The 19,108-nt window shown below is 42.6% G+C and overlaps 11 protein-coding genes across 11 annotated transcripts; 3 read left to right on the top strand and 8 right to left on the bottom strand.

Annotated features, from left to right (window-relative positions):
* Window positions 1-87: 87 nt before the first annotated feature.
* Window positions 88-498, bottom strand: VTP21DRAFT_3479 (uncharacterized protein; the record flags this gene model as incomplete). Its single annotated transcript, XM_069393786.1, has 3 exons — window positions 88-222; window positions 296-351; window positions 420-498. The coding sequence occupies 3 exons, from the start codon at window positions 496-498 to the stop codon at window positions 88-90; spliced, it is 270 nt and encodes an 89-aa protein (XP_069249483.1).
* Window positions 499-921: 423 nt separating this feature from the next.
* On the bottom strand, window positions 922-1,365 carry VTP21DRAFT_3480 (uncharacterized protein; the record flags this gene model as incomplete). Its single annotated transcript, XM_069393788.1, has 2 exons — window positions 922-1,005; window positions 1,099-1,365. The coding sequence occupies 2 exons, from the start codon at window positions 1,363-1,365 to the stop codon at window positions 922-924; spliced, it is 351 nt and encodes a 116-aa protein (XP_069249484.1).
* Window positions 1,366-1,819: 454 nt separating this feature from the next.
* VTP21DRAFT_3481 (uncharacterized protein) lies at window positions 1,820-3,422 on the top strand (the record flags this gene model as incomplete). Its single annotated transcript, XM_069393789.1, has 7 exons — window positions 1,820-1,852; window positions 1,943-2,103; window positions 2,183-2,361; window positions 2,442-2,737; window positions 2,808-2,927; window positions 2,990-3,087; window positions 3,152-3,422. The coding sequence occupies 7 exons, from the start codon at window positions 1,820-1,822 to the stop codon at window positions 3,420-3,422; spliced, it is 1,158 nt and encodes a 385-aa protein (XP_069249485.1).
* Window positions 3,423-3,746: 324 nt separating this feature from the next.
* On the bottom strand, window positions 3,747-4,599 carry VTP21DRAFT_3482 (uncharacterized protein; the record flags this gene model as incomplete). Its single annotated transcript, XM_069393790.1, has 4 exons — window positions 3,747-4,064; window positions 4,135-4,276; window positions 4,338-4,465; window positions 4,528-4,599. 4 exons carry the CDS (start codon window positions 4,597-4,599, stop codon window positions 3,747-3,749), a joined length of 660 nt encoding a protein of 219 aa, XP_069249486.1.
* A 479-nt stretch (window positions 4,600-5,078) lies between these two features.
* On the bottom strand, window positions 5,079-10,195 carry VTP21DRAFT_3483 (uncharacterized protein; the record flags this gene model as incomplete). The annotated part of the gene is made up of 8 exons (XM_069393791.1): window positions 5,079-5,102; window positions 5,172-5,282; window positions 5,359-5,736; window positions 5,818-8,868; window positions 8,934-9,326; window positions 9,392-9,564; window positions 9,627-9,745; window positions 9,951-10,195. The coding sequence occupies 8 exons, from the start codon at window positions 10,193-10,195 to the stop codon at window positions 5,079-5,081; spliced, it is 4,494 nt and encodes a 1,497-aa protein (XP_069249487.1).
* Window positions 10,196-10,875: 680 nt separating this feature from the next.
* VTP21DRAFT_3484 (uncharacterized protein) lies at window positions 10,876-11,834 on the top strand (the record flags this gene model as incomplete). The annotated part of the gene is made up of 5 exons (XM_069393792.1): window positions 10,876-10,917; window positions 11,003-11,047; window positions 11,153-11,602; window positions 11,660-11,762; window positions 11,824-11,834. 5 exons carry the CDS (start codon window positions 10,876-10,878, stop codon window positions 11,832-11,834), a joined length of 651 nt encoding a protein of 216 aa, XP_069249488.1.
* A 289-nt stretch (window positions 11,835-12,123) lies between these two features.
* Window positions 12,124-13,304, bottom strand: VTP21DRAFT_3485 (uncharacterized protein; the record flags this gene model as incomplete). Its single annotated transcript, XM_069393793.1, has 4 exons — window positions 12,124-12,263; window positions 12,324-12,783; window positions 12,842-12,983; window positions 13,048-13,304. 4 exons carry the CDS (start codon window positions 13,302-13,304, stop codon window positions 12,124-12,126), a joined length of 999 nt encoding a protein of 332 aa, XP_069249489.1.
* Window positions 13,305-13,691: 387 nt separating this feature from the next.
* Window positions 13,692-14,488, top strand: VTP21DRAFT_3486 (uncharacterized protein; the record flags this gene model as incomplete). The annotated part of the gene is made up of 3 exons (XM_069393794.1): window positions 13,692-13,737; window positions 13,801-13,875; window positions 13,959-14,488. 3 exons carry the CDS (start codon window positions 13,692-13,694, stop codon window positions 14,486-14,488), a joined length of 651 nt encoding a protein of 216 aa, XP_069249490.1.
* A 200-nt stretch (window positions 14,489-14,688) lies between these two features.
* On the bottom strand, window positions 14,689-15,266 carry VTP21DRAFT_3487 (uncharacterized protein; the record flags this gene model as incomplete). The annotated part of the gene is made up of 3 exons (XM_069393795.1): window positions 14,689-14,834; window positions 14,896-15,008; window positions 15,067-15,266. 3 exons carry the CDS (start codon window positions 15,264-15,266, stop codon window positions 14,689-14,691), a joined length of 459 nt encoding a protein of 152 aa, XP_069249491.1.
* Window positions 15,267-15,796: 530 nt separating this feature from the next.
* VTP21DRAFT_3488 (40S ribosomal protein eS24) lies at window positions 15,797-16,436 on the bottom strand (the record flags this gene model as incomplete). Its single annotated transcript, XM_069393796.1, has 2 exons — window positions 15,797-16,186; window positions 16,434-16,436. 2 exons carry the CDS (start codon window positions 16,434-16,436, stop codon window positions 15,797-15,799), a joined length of 393 nt encoding a protein of 130 aa, XP_069249492.1.
* A 331-nt stretch (window positions 16,437-16,767) lies between these two features.
* Window positions 16,768-18,720, bottom strand: VTP21DRAFT_3489 (uncharacterized protein; the record flags this gene model as incomplete). Its single annotated transcript, XM_069393797.1, has 10 exons — window positions 16,768-16,815; window positions 16,890-17,055; window positions 17,109-17,180; window positions 17,244-17,387; window positions 17,445-17,588; window positions 17,652-17,723; window positions 17,784-17,855; window positions 17,918-17,989; window positions 18,058-18,129; window positions 18,197-18,720. The coding sequence occupies 10 exons, from the start codon at window positions 18,718-18,720 to the stop codon at window positions 16,768-16,770; spliced, it is 1,386 nt and encodes a 461-aa protein (XP_069249493.1).
* Window positions 18,721-19,108: the final 388 nt, after the last annotated feature.

Raw genomic sequence — 19,108 nt, forward strand, 5'->3', positions numbered from 1 at the left:
GTACTTCATTTTCATGGCAATGTGAGAGCTAATGGCACTAAGAACAATGAATTTATTATGATACATTAATATGATTCTAGAAAACGGTCATTTCTTGGAATTGGCCCCTTTGTTCTTTTCGATTGGTTTTGCTATACTCTTCATAATAGTCAGCTTGCCGGTAGCAGCCGCACGTGATGCCATGATCGTTTCTATCTTGTTGTTGATAGCTGCCGAAAATTTCTGAAACAAACAAAAAAAAAAGGATAAATCAACGCAAGGTAAAAACATTTTCATCGCTTGCTATACTACATACTTTTTGCCTTGATCTCTGTTTTTGGACATCCGATTTCTTTGATGCGACAATCTTGCCTGCCATTGAAACGGTTAACTCATCATATAACGGGACATGAAAATGGACATTTCACTGCTTTACGTACCTCCTTTCTTCTGTGACAATACCTTTTTCTCAGGCTGCTTAGAGGGCTTTTTCTTTAATGTTCCTGAACCTTGAGCCATGTTGCGAATGGTAATCCAATTCTACTCAAAAAAGGTCTATTTGAAATAATGGTTGGACTTAAACTTTTCAACCGTCACAGTGGCGCAGACAGAATTTAATATATTGGAAAGGCGTGACATGGTTATGGTCGAAGGAACACATGAAATGGTGAATGGGGTTATTCCTATAGAAAGCAAGCTAAAAACACAAAAAAAAAACTTTCTGCAATTATCTGTCTATTTGTACTATACTATTTATACTATGCTGCCTGGATTGACACATTCTTATGGAATTTAATTTCACGATCCTCTGTTGTATTGCATTTCCATTATCTTGAGGCAGACCAGTATACATCTTTACTCAATGGGGAGTCACAGGGAAATGCCAAGTAGAATAAATTCTACAGGAAAACAAATTGACTAGTCTATGAATTTCGATGCGATTTATGAGATAGGCTGTTTGGAGGGGCGATCTGTTTGGATGCTCGTTTTTTCATTTGCCGGGGAATAATCCAAAGAATCCGATCCCTATGGGTGTAACACAGCAAATGGCAAGTGGAAGAGTTCAAAGCTCTCATTCACAACAATATAGCGGAGCAGAATCGTAGAGAGACGACTTACCTGGTCTTCTTGCATGCGTCGCTTTGTCTCCTTTGGATCGGTGCTGTTGTCAAAAGCGGGACTCTTGTGTGCAATCTCGTCCGTTCTCCCCGAAGCAGTCTGCTCCGTGGAGTAGGGAGGGTCGTTTTCCTTATCTTTTTTATTGTGGTTGTCTCGAGCTCGCCGTTGAGCACTTGAGGATGGAGTGCTAAAACAGCGGGCACCAGAGGCCAATGAAGCACGAGAAACTTGGCGGAAGAAATGAGAAGAGCGATTAGTACGAAGCATTATCAATGAACAAACATCAGATACATTATGAGGAACAGTACAGGACTAAATGGATTTTATATCTAAATTCGCGTGGCAAATCGATGGTCCATATATAGGATCGCAGAATTAATAGCCTGAAACTTCACTCAATGCAACTAATGTTTCTGATGATCAGGAAGGAAATGGGGTGCGAGTTGAGCGGGCCGTCGCGATAGATTGATGTATAGCTCACAAAAACAGATTCGCACTTTCATCCCGGGATGGTCTGAAGCTACTGCATGGAAACGGATAAAACCTCGGCTTCTACCGATTTTTTCTTACACGATAGAATTGACGATTTTTGAATTCGAAGTCATTTTTTACTATTGTGCACCCCTCCCCCTTTTAGCTTCCACAGCACTTTTCCATTTTGAAACCCATTTGATCTCATTTTCTTCTCCATTGCTTTTTTGTTCTGCCCTTCCTGCTTGCCATGGCCGACAAGGATAATGTCGAGTGTACAGAGGTCCGTGGTCTTGCGCTTTCTACAAGATGATGCTTATCTCTGCATTTTCTTATGATTGAGTGATTGTTGACCAAAAGCATTGTTTTCTAGATCCTGGATGAGAAACCGCGCAGCATTCTTCTTGGCATAATCTCTCAGCTACGGCTCGGGATGGATCTGAGCCGCGTCACCCTCCCTACATTCGTCCTGGAACCAAGGAGTATGCTTGAGCGCATATCCGATTTTATGAGTCATCCAGAATTGATTCTCAAGTAACAACCCATCCCTCTATCTATGTCCATTGCTTTTTCTTTCTTGAATGACCTTGCTCATCTCTATTTAATATCAAAGGACTGCAGTGAAAGAGGATCCACTAGAGCGTTTTATTGACGTTTGCCGGTATTACCTGTCTGGCTGGCATATCAAACCAAAAGGGGTGAAGAAGCCTTATAACCCGATACTAGGCGAAATATTCCGCTGCAAGTACGAATACAGCGATGGAAGCGAGGGTATCTATTTTGCTGAACAAGGTCCGTCTTTTATCCCATTAGTTCCACTCGCTATCCACAGGCACTTACTTTTTTTTTACACTCTCTTATCTCATATTCAGTCTCCCACCATCCCCCCATCTCTGCTTATTTCTATACTTCCCTTACCAATCACCTCGTTATCCGTGGCGATTTTCGCCCCAAGAGTAAATTCCTTGGAAATAGTGCCGCAACCATCATCGAGGGCGTATCTAGAATTACATTTACAAATCGGCCAGGAGAAGAATACGAGATCTTGATGCCAAACATGTATGCCCGAGGAATATTGTTTGGTGCAATGGTGCTGGAGCTTGGGGATCAGTCGAGTATCAGGTGCAGGAAAAGCGATCTGATCTGCGAGCTAGAATTCAAGGTGAAGGTAATTTGTAATTACTACCTTGCTTCGAAATCTTCTGGGCAAGCTAAAGTGTGGAATATTCTGGAAATAGGGCTTCTTTTCGGGTACCTACAATGCGATTGTGGGAAAGATTAAGCGGGAGTCCACGGGAGAGTGCCTTTATGAAATATCCGGCAAGTGGTCCGATGTTATGTATATTAAGAAGGCAAGGGTATCTATCTCCTTTTTGCGTATTCAGATTCGTTCCTCTATTTAGCCGCGATGACTTTTTAGACGGGCGAAAGCAAGATTTTGGTAGACGTCCATGAACATAGAGTACAACCCAAGTTGGTCGCACCTGAATCAGAGCAAGAGGAGCGCGAATCCAGGCGGTTCGTGTCCTAATTGACTTTTTTTTTGGAGACATGACAGCTAATAGACAGCCCGTGCTTTTAGGCTCTGGTCCAAGGTAACGAACTCTCTCCTCACCCAGGATATCGATGCTGCAACCGAGGCGAAAACACAGATCGAAGACCGCCAGCGGAAGGAAGCCCGGGAGCGCGAAGCGGAGGGGCTTGAGTGGGAGCCGCACTTCTTCCACTACGATAAGGCCCACGATGAATACAAGCTCAAGCATCCCGTGGACTCAAGACAAGAGCCCACTAAGGCAATGCAGGATTTAGAACGCTTCATATTTGCTCGAATTAATGGCACATCAGGGAACTAATTGACAAATAAAGAGCAATAGATATTTAACCATGTTTTATCTGAAATTGATTTTGCATTTGTCTTCATTCCTGTGTTTCCAAAATAAAGTTTCTACCTTGCGATATTTACAAGGTGATTTGCTGAGAAAAGCTTAAGCAATTTAATTAACGATACTAAATTAGTGGATGATTATAAGCCCTTATATGGAGTAAAAGGAAGGGGGAAGGGAAGGGGGGTAGGGAATTTAGAAAAGATAAGGAGGGAGGGAATAAAAAAATAAAACAATTATGCAATCAAATCAACAATATAACTACGGATGGCCACATGGGCAGAGCTAGATATTTCACAGCATCATTCTGGCCGCGGCAATCATCAAAACAATGGCCGAAATCGAGGTGCTCATGCGGTTTGCCGAGCTACTCGGAGCCTTTGTGGTACCTGAAACAGTTGCCGGCTTCGAAGCCGTGGCAACCTGGCTGCCACTAGAAGTTGCTTGAGAAACCGCGCCGGAGGATAATACAATGGAGACGGAGGAGGGAGCAAGTGCCACTCCTGAGGTGGGAACAGATGTGCCCGTAGGTCGAGCGGTGGAGCTGTAATTGTACTCAGGGGGGAGTACACCGTTAGAAGTATCTGGGGAGGCACTACCCGTTCCCTGAAGCTATAATGACAGAGTAGATTAAGAAAGAGTTTCAGGCTAACCCGCCCTAGGGCCTGGACCATCCACATACCTGGAAATTGTGGGAGTATGCATATCCATCCTGCTCATTTCCAATCCGCACGAAATAGTCCGAGCGGCCAGGTAGGTTGGGGCAAACAAACTTGAAAGGCGAATCCTGCGGCTGCAACTTGATGGCCAAATTATAGGATACCCTAATTGAAGAGCGAATTAAAGAGGATGGCAGACGCTTGAACCGTAGCTGCGAAAACTTACGTTGCGACCGTGGGTTGGCCAGTGAGGAGATCGATATTTACGGGATTCTTTATCTCCCCGCCAACAGTCCACACCACCTGGCCTTCGGTGCCAGCCTTCCAAACTGTGCCGCCCCAAGGCTCCGTCACCTTAGAAGCATATTCCAAATTCAGGCTCACATTCCAAAACGTCCAAGTGCTCAACCGCTTACCGTGATGGGCATATCGGCCCTCGCTAGGAGGATGCAGGAGAGGATGAGAAGAACAGCAGAGACTCGCATCATGATGGTAAGGAGAGAACTAGGCTGTGGGGGGGTGTAAGGTGGAGAGGTACGGGGGAGAAAAGAGTGGGATCAATTAAAAGGTTTGAAACTCAGGAGAAGCCCGTCCTTTAATTTCCGTGCTTTCCTAATTCTTCGTGCGTCACTGGGAATATTTCATACAGGTTGGCACGAGCGTTTTGTAATTTGTAAATGGACACAAATATGTTTCATATTTCCTGTCCCAGCGATATTGAACAGGCTAACAAATGCATGTTTTCGAATAAAAAAAGCATGTTCCCCGTTTATTTTGGATAAAGAAAAGAAAAAGGCCCCCTTTTAAAAGAAATAAAAAGTAGAAAAAAAAATAATAATAAAATAAAATAAAATAAAATATTAAGGAAACATGTTCGCAGAGAAAAATAAAATGAAGAGAAATATAGAAAAAAAATTAACAAGAAATATATATATATTTATATTTATATAATTTTTTCTTTAAATCTTTAAACACATAGATTCGAAAGCCCCTAGAAATGCGTAGAAGGATTAGTTAGATATTTAGTCCTCTTCCCATGAAAGGCCACTCGACTGCCTACCTGTTTGGATAAAAACGCGTTGATTGCCTCGTCTGTCCGTTTATCCTCGGGGAAAAGTGTCTTTAGATCAAAACTTGATTCTCGGTATCGCTCTGCCATCTTCTCCTCGCCCTGCGGATCCGAACCATGGTGATTAGCCAATGTGAAGCTGGTTAACAATGTCTAGGAAAAAAAATTCTCGTCTTACCTCTACATCACGCAATGCTTTAAGATATTCTGCTGTTAATTTGGCCGCAGGAGGGACTATCCCGTCTAGAGATAACAGGGGCTGCATCATCTCCGTCAACTTGTTAAGATCGACTTGAGATGCCACGAGGAATTGGCCAACATAGGAGTATGCAGCAGGGACATCAATCGAGAGGTCGTCGATCATTTCCACCAACCCTGCCAATGCCTTGTGAACGGAGTCTAACGCAACGGCATCAGACGAGAGAGCTTGCCGTAGCACCTTGCACGTAAGCTCAACATCTTCCTTCTTGCGCTCGACCGCAGAGTTGACAAGGGAAGTAAGGAGTTCAACATGGAAAGCAGCGTCATCCAGCTCCTTAATACAATAAATAAGTTCCTAGGGTGCAAAAAATAAAGGGCAGCATGAGTATTTCGTTCTCTCTCTTGACCGAAAAACCATCTCTCCAGGCCAAATTACCTCCACATTTCGTACGCTCCAGAATTCCTCAAGGGCATTCTTGATTTTCTTCTCCGCCTCCTCCTGAGTCAGCTTGGTATCGGATGGTGCGGTTGCAGCATCCGACGCTGGCTGTTGCTCGGGTAGCGGCTTGGTACGAGGTAGGATGTTCAATTTCTTGCGCTCAGTGGGAGGGGAAGGAGTGACTTCGCCTTCCACATTGGCTTGCCGTTCGGATGAGCCACCCTCCGCTAATAATGCACTAAACATATTTGAGGTGCCAATTTGCGGAGAGGAGCTCGAGCCGGAGCTGGGCTTTCCGTTTTCGCCCTTCTTCGGCGGTGCCTCCATGGACGGGCTTTTCACGCTTTTAGAAGCCGACAAGCTCGCAAACACATTGCTGGATGAACCAGGGCCCAAGTTCAGATTGCTGCGCTGGATTTTACTCCGCTCCGTTCGGCCAAAGGAGCCTAGGTCACCAGCCTTGCGCACGCTTGAAGAGCCACCCACGGTGCTCCATCCGTCAGTTGAAGGCGTTTGCGGGGTTCCTCGCTCCTTCCCGACACGATGCGAGGACGACCGTGTCAACTGTTGGGAGAGATTTGGAAGCCCCCGTCCGCCCGAACTTGTGGACCGTTTGAGGATGTCTTTCTCTTCCTGTGCTTTGGCCGCATCTTCGTGGATCTCTGCAATAGTCTTGGGTGCATTAAGATCCCGTCGAGGCGCCCAGCGATTACTTCTTAAGTCAATCACATCCTGAAGCATGAAGCGGATACGGCTCGGGAGTTTTGTGTTCTTAGAGAGAGTAACCATGCGCGAGAAGTAGAGATCCATGTGTCCCTTCGCCTCTTTGCGATCGAGCTGCTTGCCGACCGTTGTCATTAACTGGCAGAGGCTTTCCATCTCTTCCTCTTCTGGATTGTCAACATTGGTCAACAGCTTCTGAATGCACCCATGCATAATACGCTCCGTCAACATGTTAAGTTTGAACAGCTCGCCGATGAAGCGGATCAAGCCAAGCCCTCTCCGCTTCGCCTTCACGGCAACATAATACTCGTCAGACATAATGTCCACCTCTCCATTTTCCGTCTTAGGAACATCGAATTTCCACCCACGCTCAAAATCTTCTTGACATCTTGTCAATAGATATTTGCGGAACAGGTGGCCACCGGAGGCGGGTCTTCCATCGGGAAGCTTCAGGCTCTCATCCTTCACATCCTCCTTCACCTTCTCCATCATCCGTCGACACAGTTGCGCGTACATGGTGGCAAAGTTGGACTCATCCGTTGCCTTCTCGAATACCAGCTGGATTACAAGTTTCATGGTTGTGCCATCTGTCTCGTTCAATGAGCGATTTGCAAATTCGATGATTTGATCGGAAATACTCTCGAATTTTTCCAAGGTGAGCTTATTGAGAAGCGATTTCACCTTACGCTGCACCAATTCCATAGGCATTTGATCCTCGGAGGATGCCGGCTTCTGCTTGTTTTCTTGAACTGTAGGCACCCAGCGATTCTCGGACTTTTGCAACGGTTCGACTGGCTCGGATGGAGTAGTTGGCCCACCTTGTTGCTGGTGATGTTGATCTCGGGTTCCTTTACGAGAAATACCGCGCCCACTACGAGAACGGCCATCACGCGGGCTTCCACCGCTTGAGCCAGATGATGGCAGCATCTGGCTACTACTTGCCGAACGTGGACCTAGTGAAGGCCGTCCAGGACCATGGGGTATAAATCCACCCGTACTGTTCATCCGGTGTGTAGAAGCCTGGAAGCGCTCTTCGCTTGTAGTCTTTTTGAACTGGCCCATATCTGCAGGGAACTGGGCAAATGCCGGGCTCTTAATGCCACGCTGGCTGCCAGAAGCCGCACGACGGCCAGCGGAGGATGGTTTCCGTTCATTGCCGCCTGCATCCTCCCCAATTACCGACTCAACTAGTGGAAGTCCTTCCGGCCGTTCCTTACATAAGTGCATAAATTGCATCAGGAAATCGCGATCATATTTATATTTGCCTTTATCCGCTGATTTCGGTGGTTTTATGTCAGGCGGATAGGCAACGGCGGAGGGATCTTCGATTATCCGGTGTGAAGTTTGGAGAGTAGTTGGACTATCGACAACAGAGCTTGTGGTCTCATCCGATGCTTTGACATTTTCTACAGATGTATCGACTTTGGGTGGAGTAGTAGTAGATGGGGTAGATTTTGCAGCATCGTTTTGAGACTCGAGAGGTTTGTCCGCATCTTCAGGCAAATTCGTTTTCACTGCCTCGTTTTCCGCCTTGCGCTTCTCCTCAAGCTCTATACTCTCCCGCTCTTCTTTTTCCTTTTGTTCCTTTTCCCTCCGCTCTCTTTCTTCCCTCTCTTTCCTTTCTTTCTCTTCTCTTTCCTTCTGCTCTCTTTCTTTCCGCTCTTGTTCCTCCTTTTCTCTGAGTTCCCTGGCTTCTTTCTCTCTCCGCTCCTTTTCTTCCAGCTCCAGCCTTTCTTTCTCCTCCCTTTCTAATCGCTCCTTTTCTTCTCGCTCTAACCGCTCCTTTTCCTCACGTTTCTTTCGTTCCTCCTCTTCCCGTTTCGCCCGCTCCTTTTCCTCTTGCTCTTTCTTTTCCTTTTCCTCTTGCCTCTTCCTTTCTGCATCAGCTTGTTCGCGCTCTGCTTGCTTCCGCTTTTCCTGTTCCTCACGCTCCTTCGCTGCCGGATCAACAATCTTCACAGCTCGCGATCCCGTTGTGGTAGGTGCGACTGTTGTCTGAGATTCATCTTTTGAATCTTTTTCTTGTGGTTCAGAAGTCTCAGCTTTCTTGAGACGGGGTGATGCATTTTGCGATGAGGAAGAAGATGCAACATCGCTAGCCTTTACCTCCGTACGTGTATTAGGATTGATGATGGGGATCGCTTTGCTTGCTTTTGGTTGCGGCGTGAATTGTTGACCCATTGGCATACGTTGATTCGGAACGCCATGCGGGATACCCATCGGCATCCCTTGAGGCATTGGTTGACTATAAGGAGGCATTCCATACATCGGGTGATGGTGGCCAGGAAAGTATTGCGGTGTTGGGCTATATGGTGCAGCAACGTACTGGTGTAAAAAAAGTTATTATTTCACTCTGAGAGTTTAAGAGAATCGAATCAAACCAAACTCACATATTGCTGAGCCCATGGCTGATGTGGAACAGCAGGAACCATCGGCTGCATATTTGGGGAAGGGGCAGTGGTGAGATGCGGGGAGTGGGGAGAGGCATGCGGTGCCATGGGTTTTTTCTGTTGGTGGCCATAGGGAGATGGAACGTTCGCAGGTACCGGTCCAGAAGAGGGTGCTGGAGACATGCCCATTGGTATGGGAGCGCCGCCCTTCTGGAAGTGATGTGATTGCCGGTGGTGGTGAGGCGGTGTTTGTGGATGATGAGGATAGGAGTGATGTGCGAGGTGTGGCGAGCTGTGTACAGGCCGTGTATGAGGGGAGTGCATCGTTTCCACCGGCGGGTGCGGTTGAGGTTGGGGTTGAGGTTGTTCTTCGACGGTTGTAGGAGTGGGGGCCTAAAAAAATTACAGTCATAATGTCAAAATATTTGCGCATATTGTAAGCAACTATCTTATATTACCACTTCTTCTGAAGGCGGATTTGCAGAAATCGTGCCAAAGGTTGGCATCGATCCTCCTGAAGGAACCTGTGGATATTGCGGTACACCACCACTTAGTGCAGAAGTATGCTGAATGGGTGATGATGAGAGAGGAGCGGTATTCGGCTGGTTAATTGAGCCAAATTGTATCGGTGCTATAGTGTACGAAAATTCAAATCAAAAGGTACAATTTACAATTAACAGATAATCCTATTACCAGTTCCTTGAGTATTCGGAGGTCGCACAGGGAATTGTACACTGTTTCTTGGTCCTTTCATGTGACTTACGTATGGACCTTTGCGCGATGCTGCTGGCATTAATGGTGGATTTGTATGTCTAATTGCAAAAAATGGTTAAGGATAATCGGGAAAAAAGAAAGTCAAGTAAAAATCGTTCTCTTGATCTCTACGCTCTTTTCTTTTTCTTAAAAAAAAAGAAGAGTTGTAGAAATCTGATCAAATCCAACAAATTCTGATTTTGATTTTTCTGGGCTATAATCAAATCTATAGCCCACAAGATCTAGATCAGCTAAACTACATACAATAAAGGATACGAATTGTGCATTCTGGGAGAACCACCATGAAACTTTCCGTTTACAGATGCATGACTCGAACTAGACGAAACTTGAAGAGAGGATTGTTGAGGTGAGGATGCAACTATTGCTGGTTGTGATCCAGAGGACGACGAAGACGAGGGCGTTGATGAAGGCTTCGACTTGGCGGAGGAGGCAATCTGAGCTACTTGAGCGTATTTAGATGGCTGGTTACTTTGCGGAGGCTTACTCATTACTTCTCAAGGAAAAATAGGGAGCGATGGTCATCCCACGCGATAAAATGTATTTAGTGACTTATCGATTCGTTTACTGAACAGAAGGTGGAAAAATAAAACAAAGCCCGCACGCAGACTACTCCTCTATCGTTCCGTTTTTCAAACTTCTTCACCTTTACAAGCTAAGAAGAGTTGATGATGGATGGAAAAGACTACCAACTTCTTTGACAAACGGATGGATGGGAGTTTGGTATGCCCAATTTTCTTATCAAGGTCGATTCACGCGCCCACAATCCACAGGATGAAAATTATTCCCAGCATTTCAGCGAGCAATTTCAGCAGATTTCCTCGGTTCATGCATGAAAATTTGGCCGTAAGATCAACTATAATTTTACCTTACAAAAAATATCATACTTCATTCGTTTCTTTTTTAATTTCTTCACCGTTTCAGTTAATACTGATACATATATCATATATACATCTTTTTCTGCAGTAAAACTAACTTAATGCAAGCACCCTATCTATTTCTGCCTTGTATTCTGAGAGAGGGTTTTAAGCAATAAGAATTATATGTGATGTTTGATGACGTCACAATTTGACATCACAATTTGCCCCTGGTCTTTTAGTGAAATAAAAACAACCCTTATACGATTCTTCACTTCTGAGAATTTCATTTTCATCCTCAATAACTTACCGAAATGGCTTTCTCTACTCGGCACACTGCAACCACCATCAGCAAGGTATATATTTAGCTCATTGTTGTATTTTCATCAAATAAAAGTTAGTGTTATTAATATGCTGATATTTTTATTAATTGATGAACAGATGGTGCGCGGATTTGCTTCGGCACCAAAAGCCAGCTCGGTGCAGGTAAATAGCCCTTAAAAAATATTTTATTTTAGCCGATGCCATCGATCTGGTGTAGAGATGGTTGCCACATGTTGAATATAAAATTCATTATTATAATTTAATTAGCCTCCCATTGTCTTGCACGGCATTGATGGTCGGTACGCTTCTGCTCTCTACTCTGCAGCCGCAAAGAAGAGCTCTCTTGAGGCTGTCGAAAGTGAATTGAAGCAAATTCACTCGGTCATTGAGAAGGATCCAAAGGTGAAAAGCTTCCTTGAGGACCCTTCGCAAAATCGTGAACATAAGCGCGCTTCTGTGAATGCTCTGCTCGGCAAAGGCAAATACTCTGAGATTACGCGCAATTTGTTCGATTTGCTTGCCGAGAATGGCCGTCTCGGTGAAACACCTAAGATCATTAATGCTTACCAATCCTTAATGATGGCTCACCGTCGCGAACTGCCAGTGACCATCACTTCGGCGAAGGAACTGGATAATAAGACACTTGACCAGCTTAAGAACTCGCTCTCGAAGAGTTCTATCATTGAAGCTGGTCAAAAGCTTATCATTTCAAACAAGGTAACATCTCTACTCCTGTAACTATACAAGTGTTTTATTTACTCTTAAATTTTGTAGGTGAATCCCTCTATTGTTGGTGGGTTGGTGATCGAGTTTGGAGACAAAACCATCGATCTCTCTGTCTCTTCTAGGATCGCTAAGCTGAACAAACTTTTGACTGGTAAGTCTTTGGCACTTTTATTTCCGATTTCAGGTTCTCTAAATTTTTGTCTATATCATAGATTCTTTGTAAACGAGTGAGAGGCTTTATCTTTATTCCTTCAAAATATATATAAAGTTAGAATGAATTGTGATTAATACTAACAAAATAGTTGTATGTCAAAATTTGCTTGCTGGAAACTCTTACTCCCAAAGTGGCTTTGGAGACTCTTTTTATTCTATCAGCATTTATTAAGTTTATGACAAAAGAGAAAAGGCTGCGTAGTTAAATGAAAAAGAATTGTCCAAAAGAAAACGAATAAGTAAACAATAATGCACAACAATATCCATATGGCGCCGAAATCGACGACGGAAATAATCATTTATAAATTCTTGTATCTCACGTAAGAATATAAGGCAGATCCTCCAAGTGCTAGAAGAATCCCAATTCCATTAAGCACAGAGATGGTATTCTGGAAGATCCAGGCTGCTAGCGCAGTTTGGAAGCATGATTTTGCGGTGCCTAAAAAAAAGTACTGAATTAATATAATCAATTTCCTCTTCAAATGGAATCCTTATATACCTGAAATTGTATTGGTAAGAGGTGTTGTATATTTTATCTGAAGGAACATTGCAATATTGATAACGAATCCGGTAATCCCAGTGATGGTCATAAGTATCCAGAAGCCAGTTTCTCCTAAAAAGGTGACGGTAGAGAAGATGTCCCCAAGCTCACCAGATAATAGTACAAGTGGGAACAGGAAAATAATAGAGAGCGTTGTGTTATAGTGCAGCAAGCGCCACTGGTTATTGTCAACGAGCACAAGAGTCTTCTTTACATAGATGCCATAAAGGGCAACGAATGCAGACGAACCCACACCATAGATGATTCCCATCCATGAAAAATTGATCTCTCCATAAGATCCGATGACGAATCCGAGTAAAACGATGAGGCAAGTAAAGAGCGTGGCTGTAGATGTTTTATTTCCAAGGATGGTGTAGGTAAAGATGATGTTAAAAACGATAGAAAGTGATCGGGCAACCTTAATCAACATTGTGTTATTTAGCTGATTTAGCATTTGAAATAATATTTAATCGTACCTGATAAAATGTCACTTCAACATATTGTAGGCAAAGGTTGTTAAGCGCAAGCATCATCACATAAATGAAGGTAAGTGGAGCAACATTTTTTGCAATGTGTGCCTTAAATTCGAAAGGAGGGATTAGGGCAAATTGACTGTTCCTAGCAGTATTAAGAATGCATAATTAGAGTTAACTCCTTCTTATCGCTACAAGTGGAATCCTACTTTTTTCCAATGCTGCTTCCGAGTAACAATAGAACGAGTGCAACCAGCATCTGGTACCATGTAACAAAAAGCGGGTAGGGGAACTTGTATTCATCACCGCTAAGAATTATCTTGTTGAGGAAAACCACCGCAAGGGATACGACCCAGTAAAATGCAACAACCAACAAGATAAGATGGGTTGAATGCTGCTTGCGCGCACTAGCATTGGCTGGAGATGGTAGGTATTTATCAGACCCTTTTTCGTCGTGGCTGACCATTACGATCTATTTTTATTTTGTTTTTGTTTGAAATGATGGAAGGAGTGGTACGAACGAAAATGAAAGAAGCTCATAATTGTATCTGAAATTTTCTGAATTGTAATTTCAGACCAGGCGTCAGTTCGCAAATATCTTTCTGCTCTCCCTTGTGTTCTCGCGCCTTATCTTCCATTTCTTTATTTCTTTTCATAGTATTTCTTGCATCCATCCATTAGATACGAATATAAAGTATGTATAATTATTTGTTGCAGATGGATGAAATGATAATTCACCTTTAATCGAAAAACTTGAATTTTCACTTTGGATGATTTTCATTTTTTAAGATGATTTAAAATGTATTTTTAGCTAAACACTAATCTCTATACTATTCCATAGACTTACGTCGTAATGGCCCAACCACAGCAAGAAGTTCCTACTTTCAAACTCGTGCTTGGTAAGATGATTTTACAAAATTTATCCATTCCTTCGATCTCACAATTTTTGGTTCTTTGATTAGTCGGAGACGGAGGTACAGGCAAAACCACTTTCGTGAAGCGCCATCTGACAGGTGAATTCGAAAAGAAATACATCGGTAAATATTTTTCAATAATCATACCAAAATGTCTAGTTTAATCACTTTCCTCAACTATATCTAATACAATTTTCTCATAATAGCTACTCTTGGCGTGGAAGTTCACCCTATTACTTTCCACACCAACTTCGGTCCCATCTGCTTCAACACTTGGGATACGGCTGGTCAAGAAAAGTTTGGTGGCTTGCGTGATGGCTACTACATTCAGGGTCAATGCGGAATTATTATGTTTGATGTTACTTCTCGCATCACCTACAAGAATGTCCCCAACTGGCATCGCGATCTTGTTCGAGTATGCGAGAACATCCCCATTGTACTCTGCGGCAACAAGGTCGACATTAAAGAGCGCAAGGTCAAGGCCAAGACTATCACCTTCCATCGCAAGAAAAACCTGCAATATTACGACATCTCGGCTAAATCGAACTATAACTTCGAGAAACCATTCCTCTGGCTAGCACGTAAATTGGTAGGCAACCCAAGTCTCGATTTTGTCGCGTCTCCTGCTCTTCGCCCGCCTGAGACGCAGGTTGATCCTGCCCTTATGGAACAATATAATCAGGAGCTGGATCAGGCAGCTGCTCAGCCCTTGCCCGAGGAAGATGACGACTTGTAAACAATCCTTTCTTTTTTTTCTTTTCCTAATAAAAATGAACGACCATAATACTTATTTTTATTGCTTTTTCACAAATAAAATGAAATATAATACGAATTTACTTTTATTTTTCTTAACATTAACAAAACATTTAACTTTGTAAATGATAATACTAAAGATCGTACATATGATCATACACAGCTGATTAACCTTGATTTATTTCACCCAAATGCACTGGCCGTAAAATGCGGTATCTGACTAGCAGACTCCGGAACAACTTCTTCCTGTTTTACAGGATCATATCTGGCGGAAAATTCATTGCTTTTTGTGCGAGGCCGTTGACGGGATTTTGCAGAGAAATGAGTTCCTATTTAACAAAAGAAATAATGAATCAGTCGTTCTGAATGAATGCTTTAAACTATTATTACTATAATGTTGCCACATATTATCTTTTCGCGAGAATCTGGAGTTGCAACCGGGCATGAGACAGGCATAGTTTTTCTCTCCCGTGTGAATTCGGTGATGCCGAGCGAGATGTCCACTAATATAATATATGTTAATATCGATATCCATGGCATAATATTTGAAATAGATAATACCTTGTAGTAAATGATTTATCACAGTCGGGATAGCTGCAAAAGTACTTTTTCTTGTGAGCAATGAGGGAGACATTCGTCACTGAAAGTATGCAAGCCTTTTGGGGCGAGAACTGAGGGATCGAGCTATCATAGTGCTCTTCGTTCAAGAGGCTAACTCGTTTGCCGTTAGAATTAGTAATGGACCACCTCGAATCGATCATATGCTATGTTAAATATTGAGAAATAGAACTACTACTTAAATAAAGAAGATAAATAAATAAACGAAGATAAGCTGAAAAAAAAGGGAGACAACTTGAAAGAAACTCCCCCTTTCCCTTTTTCTCTAAAGCGGGGAAACAGGGTCAATGGTCAGGCTGGATGAGCCCTTGTTTCAGCCTTTCGACCAAAAATTTAAGGGCCCACTTGCTGGCCCGAACACAATAGGTAAACTCGTGAGACACTTCATATATCCGCTTAGTGTACCCACTCCATAGTTTAGTAAATACTCTTACGATATTGGATTAGTGCAAGTATTTGGAAAATGAAAACGGCGGAAAGGGTAAAGCCGAAAACCGAGATTGAAAAAGGCTTCAGAGGCATTGTACAGAGCCTAATATGGACTTAAGAAACCGAAGCAAAAAACATAGCAGAGATCTCGATATTGAAAGAGAAATATATTTTATTTATAACATGCCAACACCAGCACAAAAAGCAAAAGGAGAGGATATTTGTAATTACAATGTCATTAAGTTTACTTCTCCTTGTTTGCTTTGGCTTTCTTGGTTCCGCGGAATTTCTTAGCACGGTTTTTGCGCTCCTTGCGCTGTTTGCGGGCGACATTGCCAGTTTCCGCAAGGCCGTGTCTAACAAGGCGGTGCTTGGGTTCAAATCTCTTTGCTGACTCTAGTGAGTCGTAGATGAGCGCAAAGCCGGTCGATTTGCCACCACCGAAATGTGTGCGGAAACCGAAGCAGAAAATGTTCTCCTTATCGGTTTTGTACATCTTTGCAAGCTTATCACGCACTTCATCCTTGCTCAAATTAGCACGCGATGGATGTAGCACATCGACAACCATCTGCTTACGCTGCAGAAGGCGGTTGGTGAGGAACTTGCGGGTACGAATTGTAGCAGTCGCTTCAGACTACACGATAAAATAGAGAATTAGCTCTTACTTGAAAATTTTAGGAGATTCATAAGGGAATCACAAATAAAAGATCAAAATATCCTTTAACATTTCACAGATCAAAATTCTTCACGAAATGCGATTTAAGCATCTAAATCGCATTATTAACCATTCTCACTCCCCATTTGAAAATCACATTCACTCCAGTAAAGGAGTTATCCATCCATCTATCCTAAAAACACATCCATCGTCTTTAGAAGCTTACCATTTTATCGATGCGCAATATGATATGAACCTCTTGGACAGAGAGGGTGTGATGTCTGTGAAAAGAGAGGGAGTCTATCTCATGTAGTCCTTAGATTAATATTTTCGATGCGGAATCATTCATAAGCCACTTGATTTAACAAATAGCATATTAAATTATTCTCGTAGTCAAATTATTTCAAATATTACGTTTATTAAGAAACGCTAGAAAATACTCATTAGATTAATGTGGTTACAATGTATAGAAGATTAATGAAATTAGGTTACATTGCGGGTAAAAAAAAAGGAAATTTAATAAAATTACTAATCCAGAAGCAAACCATATAACAGCTCCATTAGTTGCTATTGATGGTGGTGCATTCGCTCTGGCTGGAGGACCTAATCTAGTTCCACAATCCAAATGGCACTTGAATGCAAGCGTTTTCTGATCCCTCATTTCAGCATCTGTGGGACACACCTGGAAAATGTTCGGCTGAACTCTGCAATATGCCAGATTGGGAGGTGCAACTATCGAAGGGAATGCTCCATTTAGCTGATTATGGCCGAGTGCTAAGTATTCAAGATTCTGGAGTTGGGCAATTTCACTTGGAAAGGTGCCGGTAAATCGGTTATGATTTAGTAGACTATTGGATTCAATTAGAATACGTATAAATATTCATATACAAAGTTGACTTACAGTTTCTGAAGGGAAACCATGTTTCCGATAGAGGGAGGGATTTTTTCACTCAACTGATTATGCCCAACATCACTATTTTGAGTTAGATACATAGGAGTTATATTCAAGTATATCGGGAGACACGAATTTACTTACAATATTCGGGCAGCCGCTAAGTTTCCTACGGCGGGGGATATAGCGCCGGTAAGTTCGTTTTTACTTAGAACAATATCTATCAATGATGTAATAGAATACAGAGTGTCGGGAATTGGGCCTGTCAAATTGTTTCCTTTCAAGTTACTGAGCCCTAAGTGAGCGAAGGAACGTACAATATTTAGAAATCAATACATTTCTTACAGTAATTGAAGGCTGCTCAATTGCCCGATTTCCAAAGGAATTTTGCCCTGGAAATGGTTAGAGTCAAGTGCAAGCCCCTTAAGATTGATTAATTTTCCAATAGTGGGCGGAATAATTCCGGATAAAGTGTTATTCGATAGAAATCTAATAGCATACATGTTATGAGTTGGAGACTGAATTTTGAAATCTATAATATTCTAAACATACAATCCCTGTAGCCTTGTCATGTCCATCCACGATTGAGGGAGTCCTCCTGTAAAACTGTTGTTTCGCAAATGGCTATGGAAAGCAGTTGAAAATCAGCGATTTCATAGAAATTGTGGGGAAATGGGTGCTTACATATACTCGAGGACAGGGATAGTGCCTAAAGAGTCCGGGAGTATTCCAGATAACTTATTTTCGTCTACATTTCTATCAAACATGTACGCCGTTAAACGAAGGAAATAAGAAAGGATAATCTAGGCCGAACTTACAGGTATTTGAGTGTCTTTAAGTTCCCCAATTCTGAAGGTAGATTGCCTGTGAGGTAGTTTCCGCTCAAATCACTTGAATCCAAAACATTGCAAAAATTAGATTCGCAAAATCATTTAATAAATGCACATTCTAAACTTACAGATGAATCAATCCCATCAGTTTGCCAAATATCGAAGGAATCTGACCCTGAAGATTATTTCTAGCCAAGTCCCTAGATCAAAATATATACTTAATTTTTTCTTATTTTGTTACCTATATTATCAATACAATTAACTTACAATCGAGTTACTACACCCACATTATTGCAGTGAACCCGCGCCCAACCACAACAGGATAGCATATCTTGACTACTCCAACCAGTTGCTTCGGTCCACTGTCCCCCCGTAAGTTTGAAAATACCGCTAAGCACAGCACATGTTTCGCGGAGCGTTTCGGCATTGGCTTCTGCAAGCGTTACATTTTCGGGTAAACCTGGTACATTCGTGACGGCTGGTGTCGGAGCTTGTGAAGGTTCTGCTGAAAGTGAAGTCTCCGGAAGGGAGGAATGAGCGGAAGAATCTGAACCTGCAGTAGCTGTGGCTTCTGAAGAAGGGATGCTGGTAGTAGGATTCTGAAATGTAGTAGGGACTGTTTCATGCTGCTCATCGATGGCTATCTTAGAATCAATTGTTGGCTGAGAATCTACAGTCGGTTCGTCTTCAAAATTATTTGTGGTTGTATTGGTTGTATCCTGAGTGTCCTGTGCACGCGCAATGGCGAGTAGGATAGAGAGCAAAATCAGAAACAACAATGGTCTCCTCATTTCCTTGAGAACAATAGCTGCTTTTCTTTTCATTTTTTTTTTTTTTACTTTTGCTCCTAGTCTTCTACTCTTATTCTACTCGTGCCAGTGTCCACCCATACTAAAGCCACTAGGATGTGAAGCATATAAAACTGTGGAAATAAAACCATATTAGTTGAAACTTATTCTAAGGATTAATTGTAGAACGTTAATTTCCATATCGGTCGGTAGAGAAATTAATAAATACAGATTGGGCGGGAAAATCCACACACATTAGGATATTTTTAGAACGATGCGGTGTTAATCAACTCTGAAGAGATATATTGAACGTTATATAAACACAACTCAAGTAAAAAGGGGAAAAATATTACACAAATGAAATTGAGGATGCCATATCAAGTCAGGATGA

This window comes from Calcarisporiella thermophila (genome assembly GCF_041956535.1).
Source record: "Calcarisporiella thermophila strain CBS 279.70 unplaced genomic scaffold VTP21scaffold_17, whole genome shotgun sequence".
Taxonomy (NCBI): Eukaryota; Fungi; Calcarisporiellomycota; class Calcarisporiellomycetes; order Calcarisporiellales; family Calcarisporiellaceae; genus Calcarisporiella; species Calcarisporiella thermophila.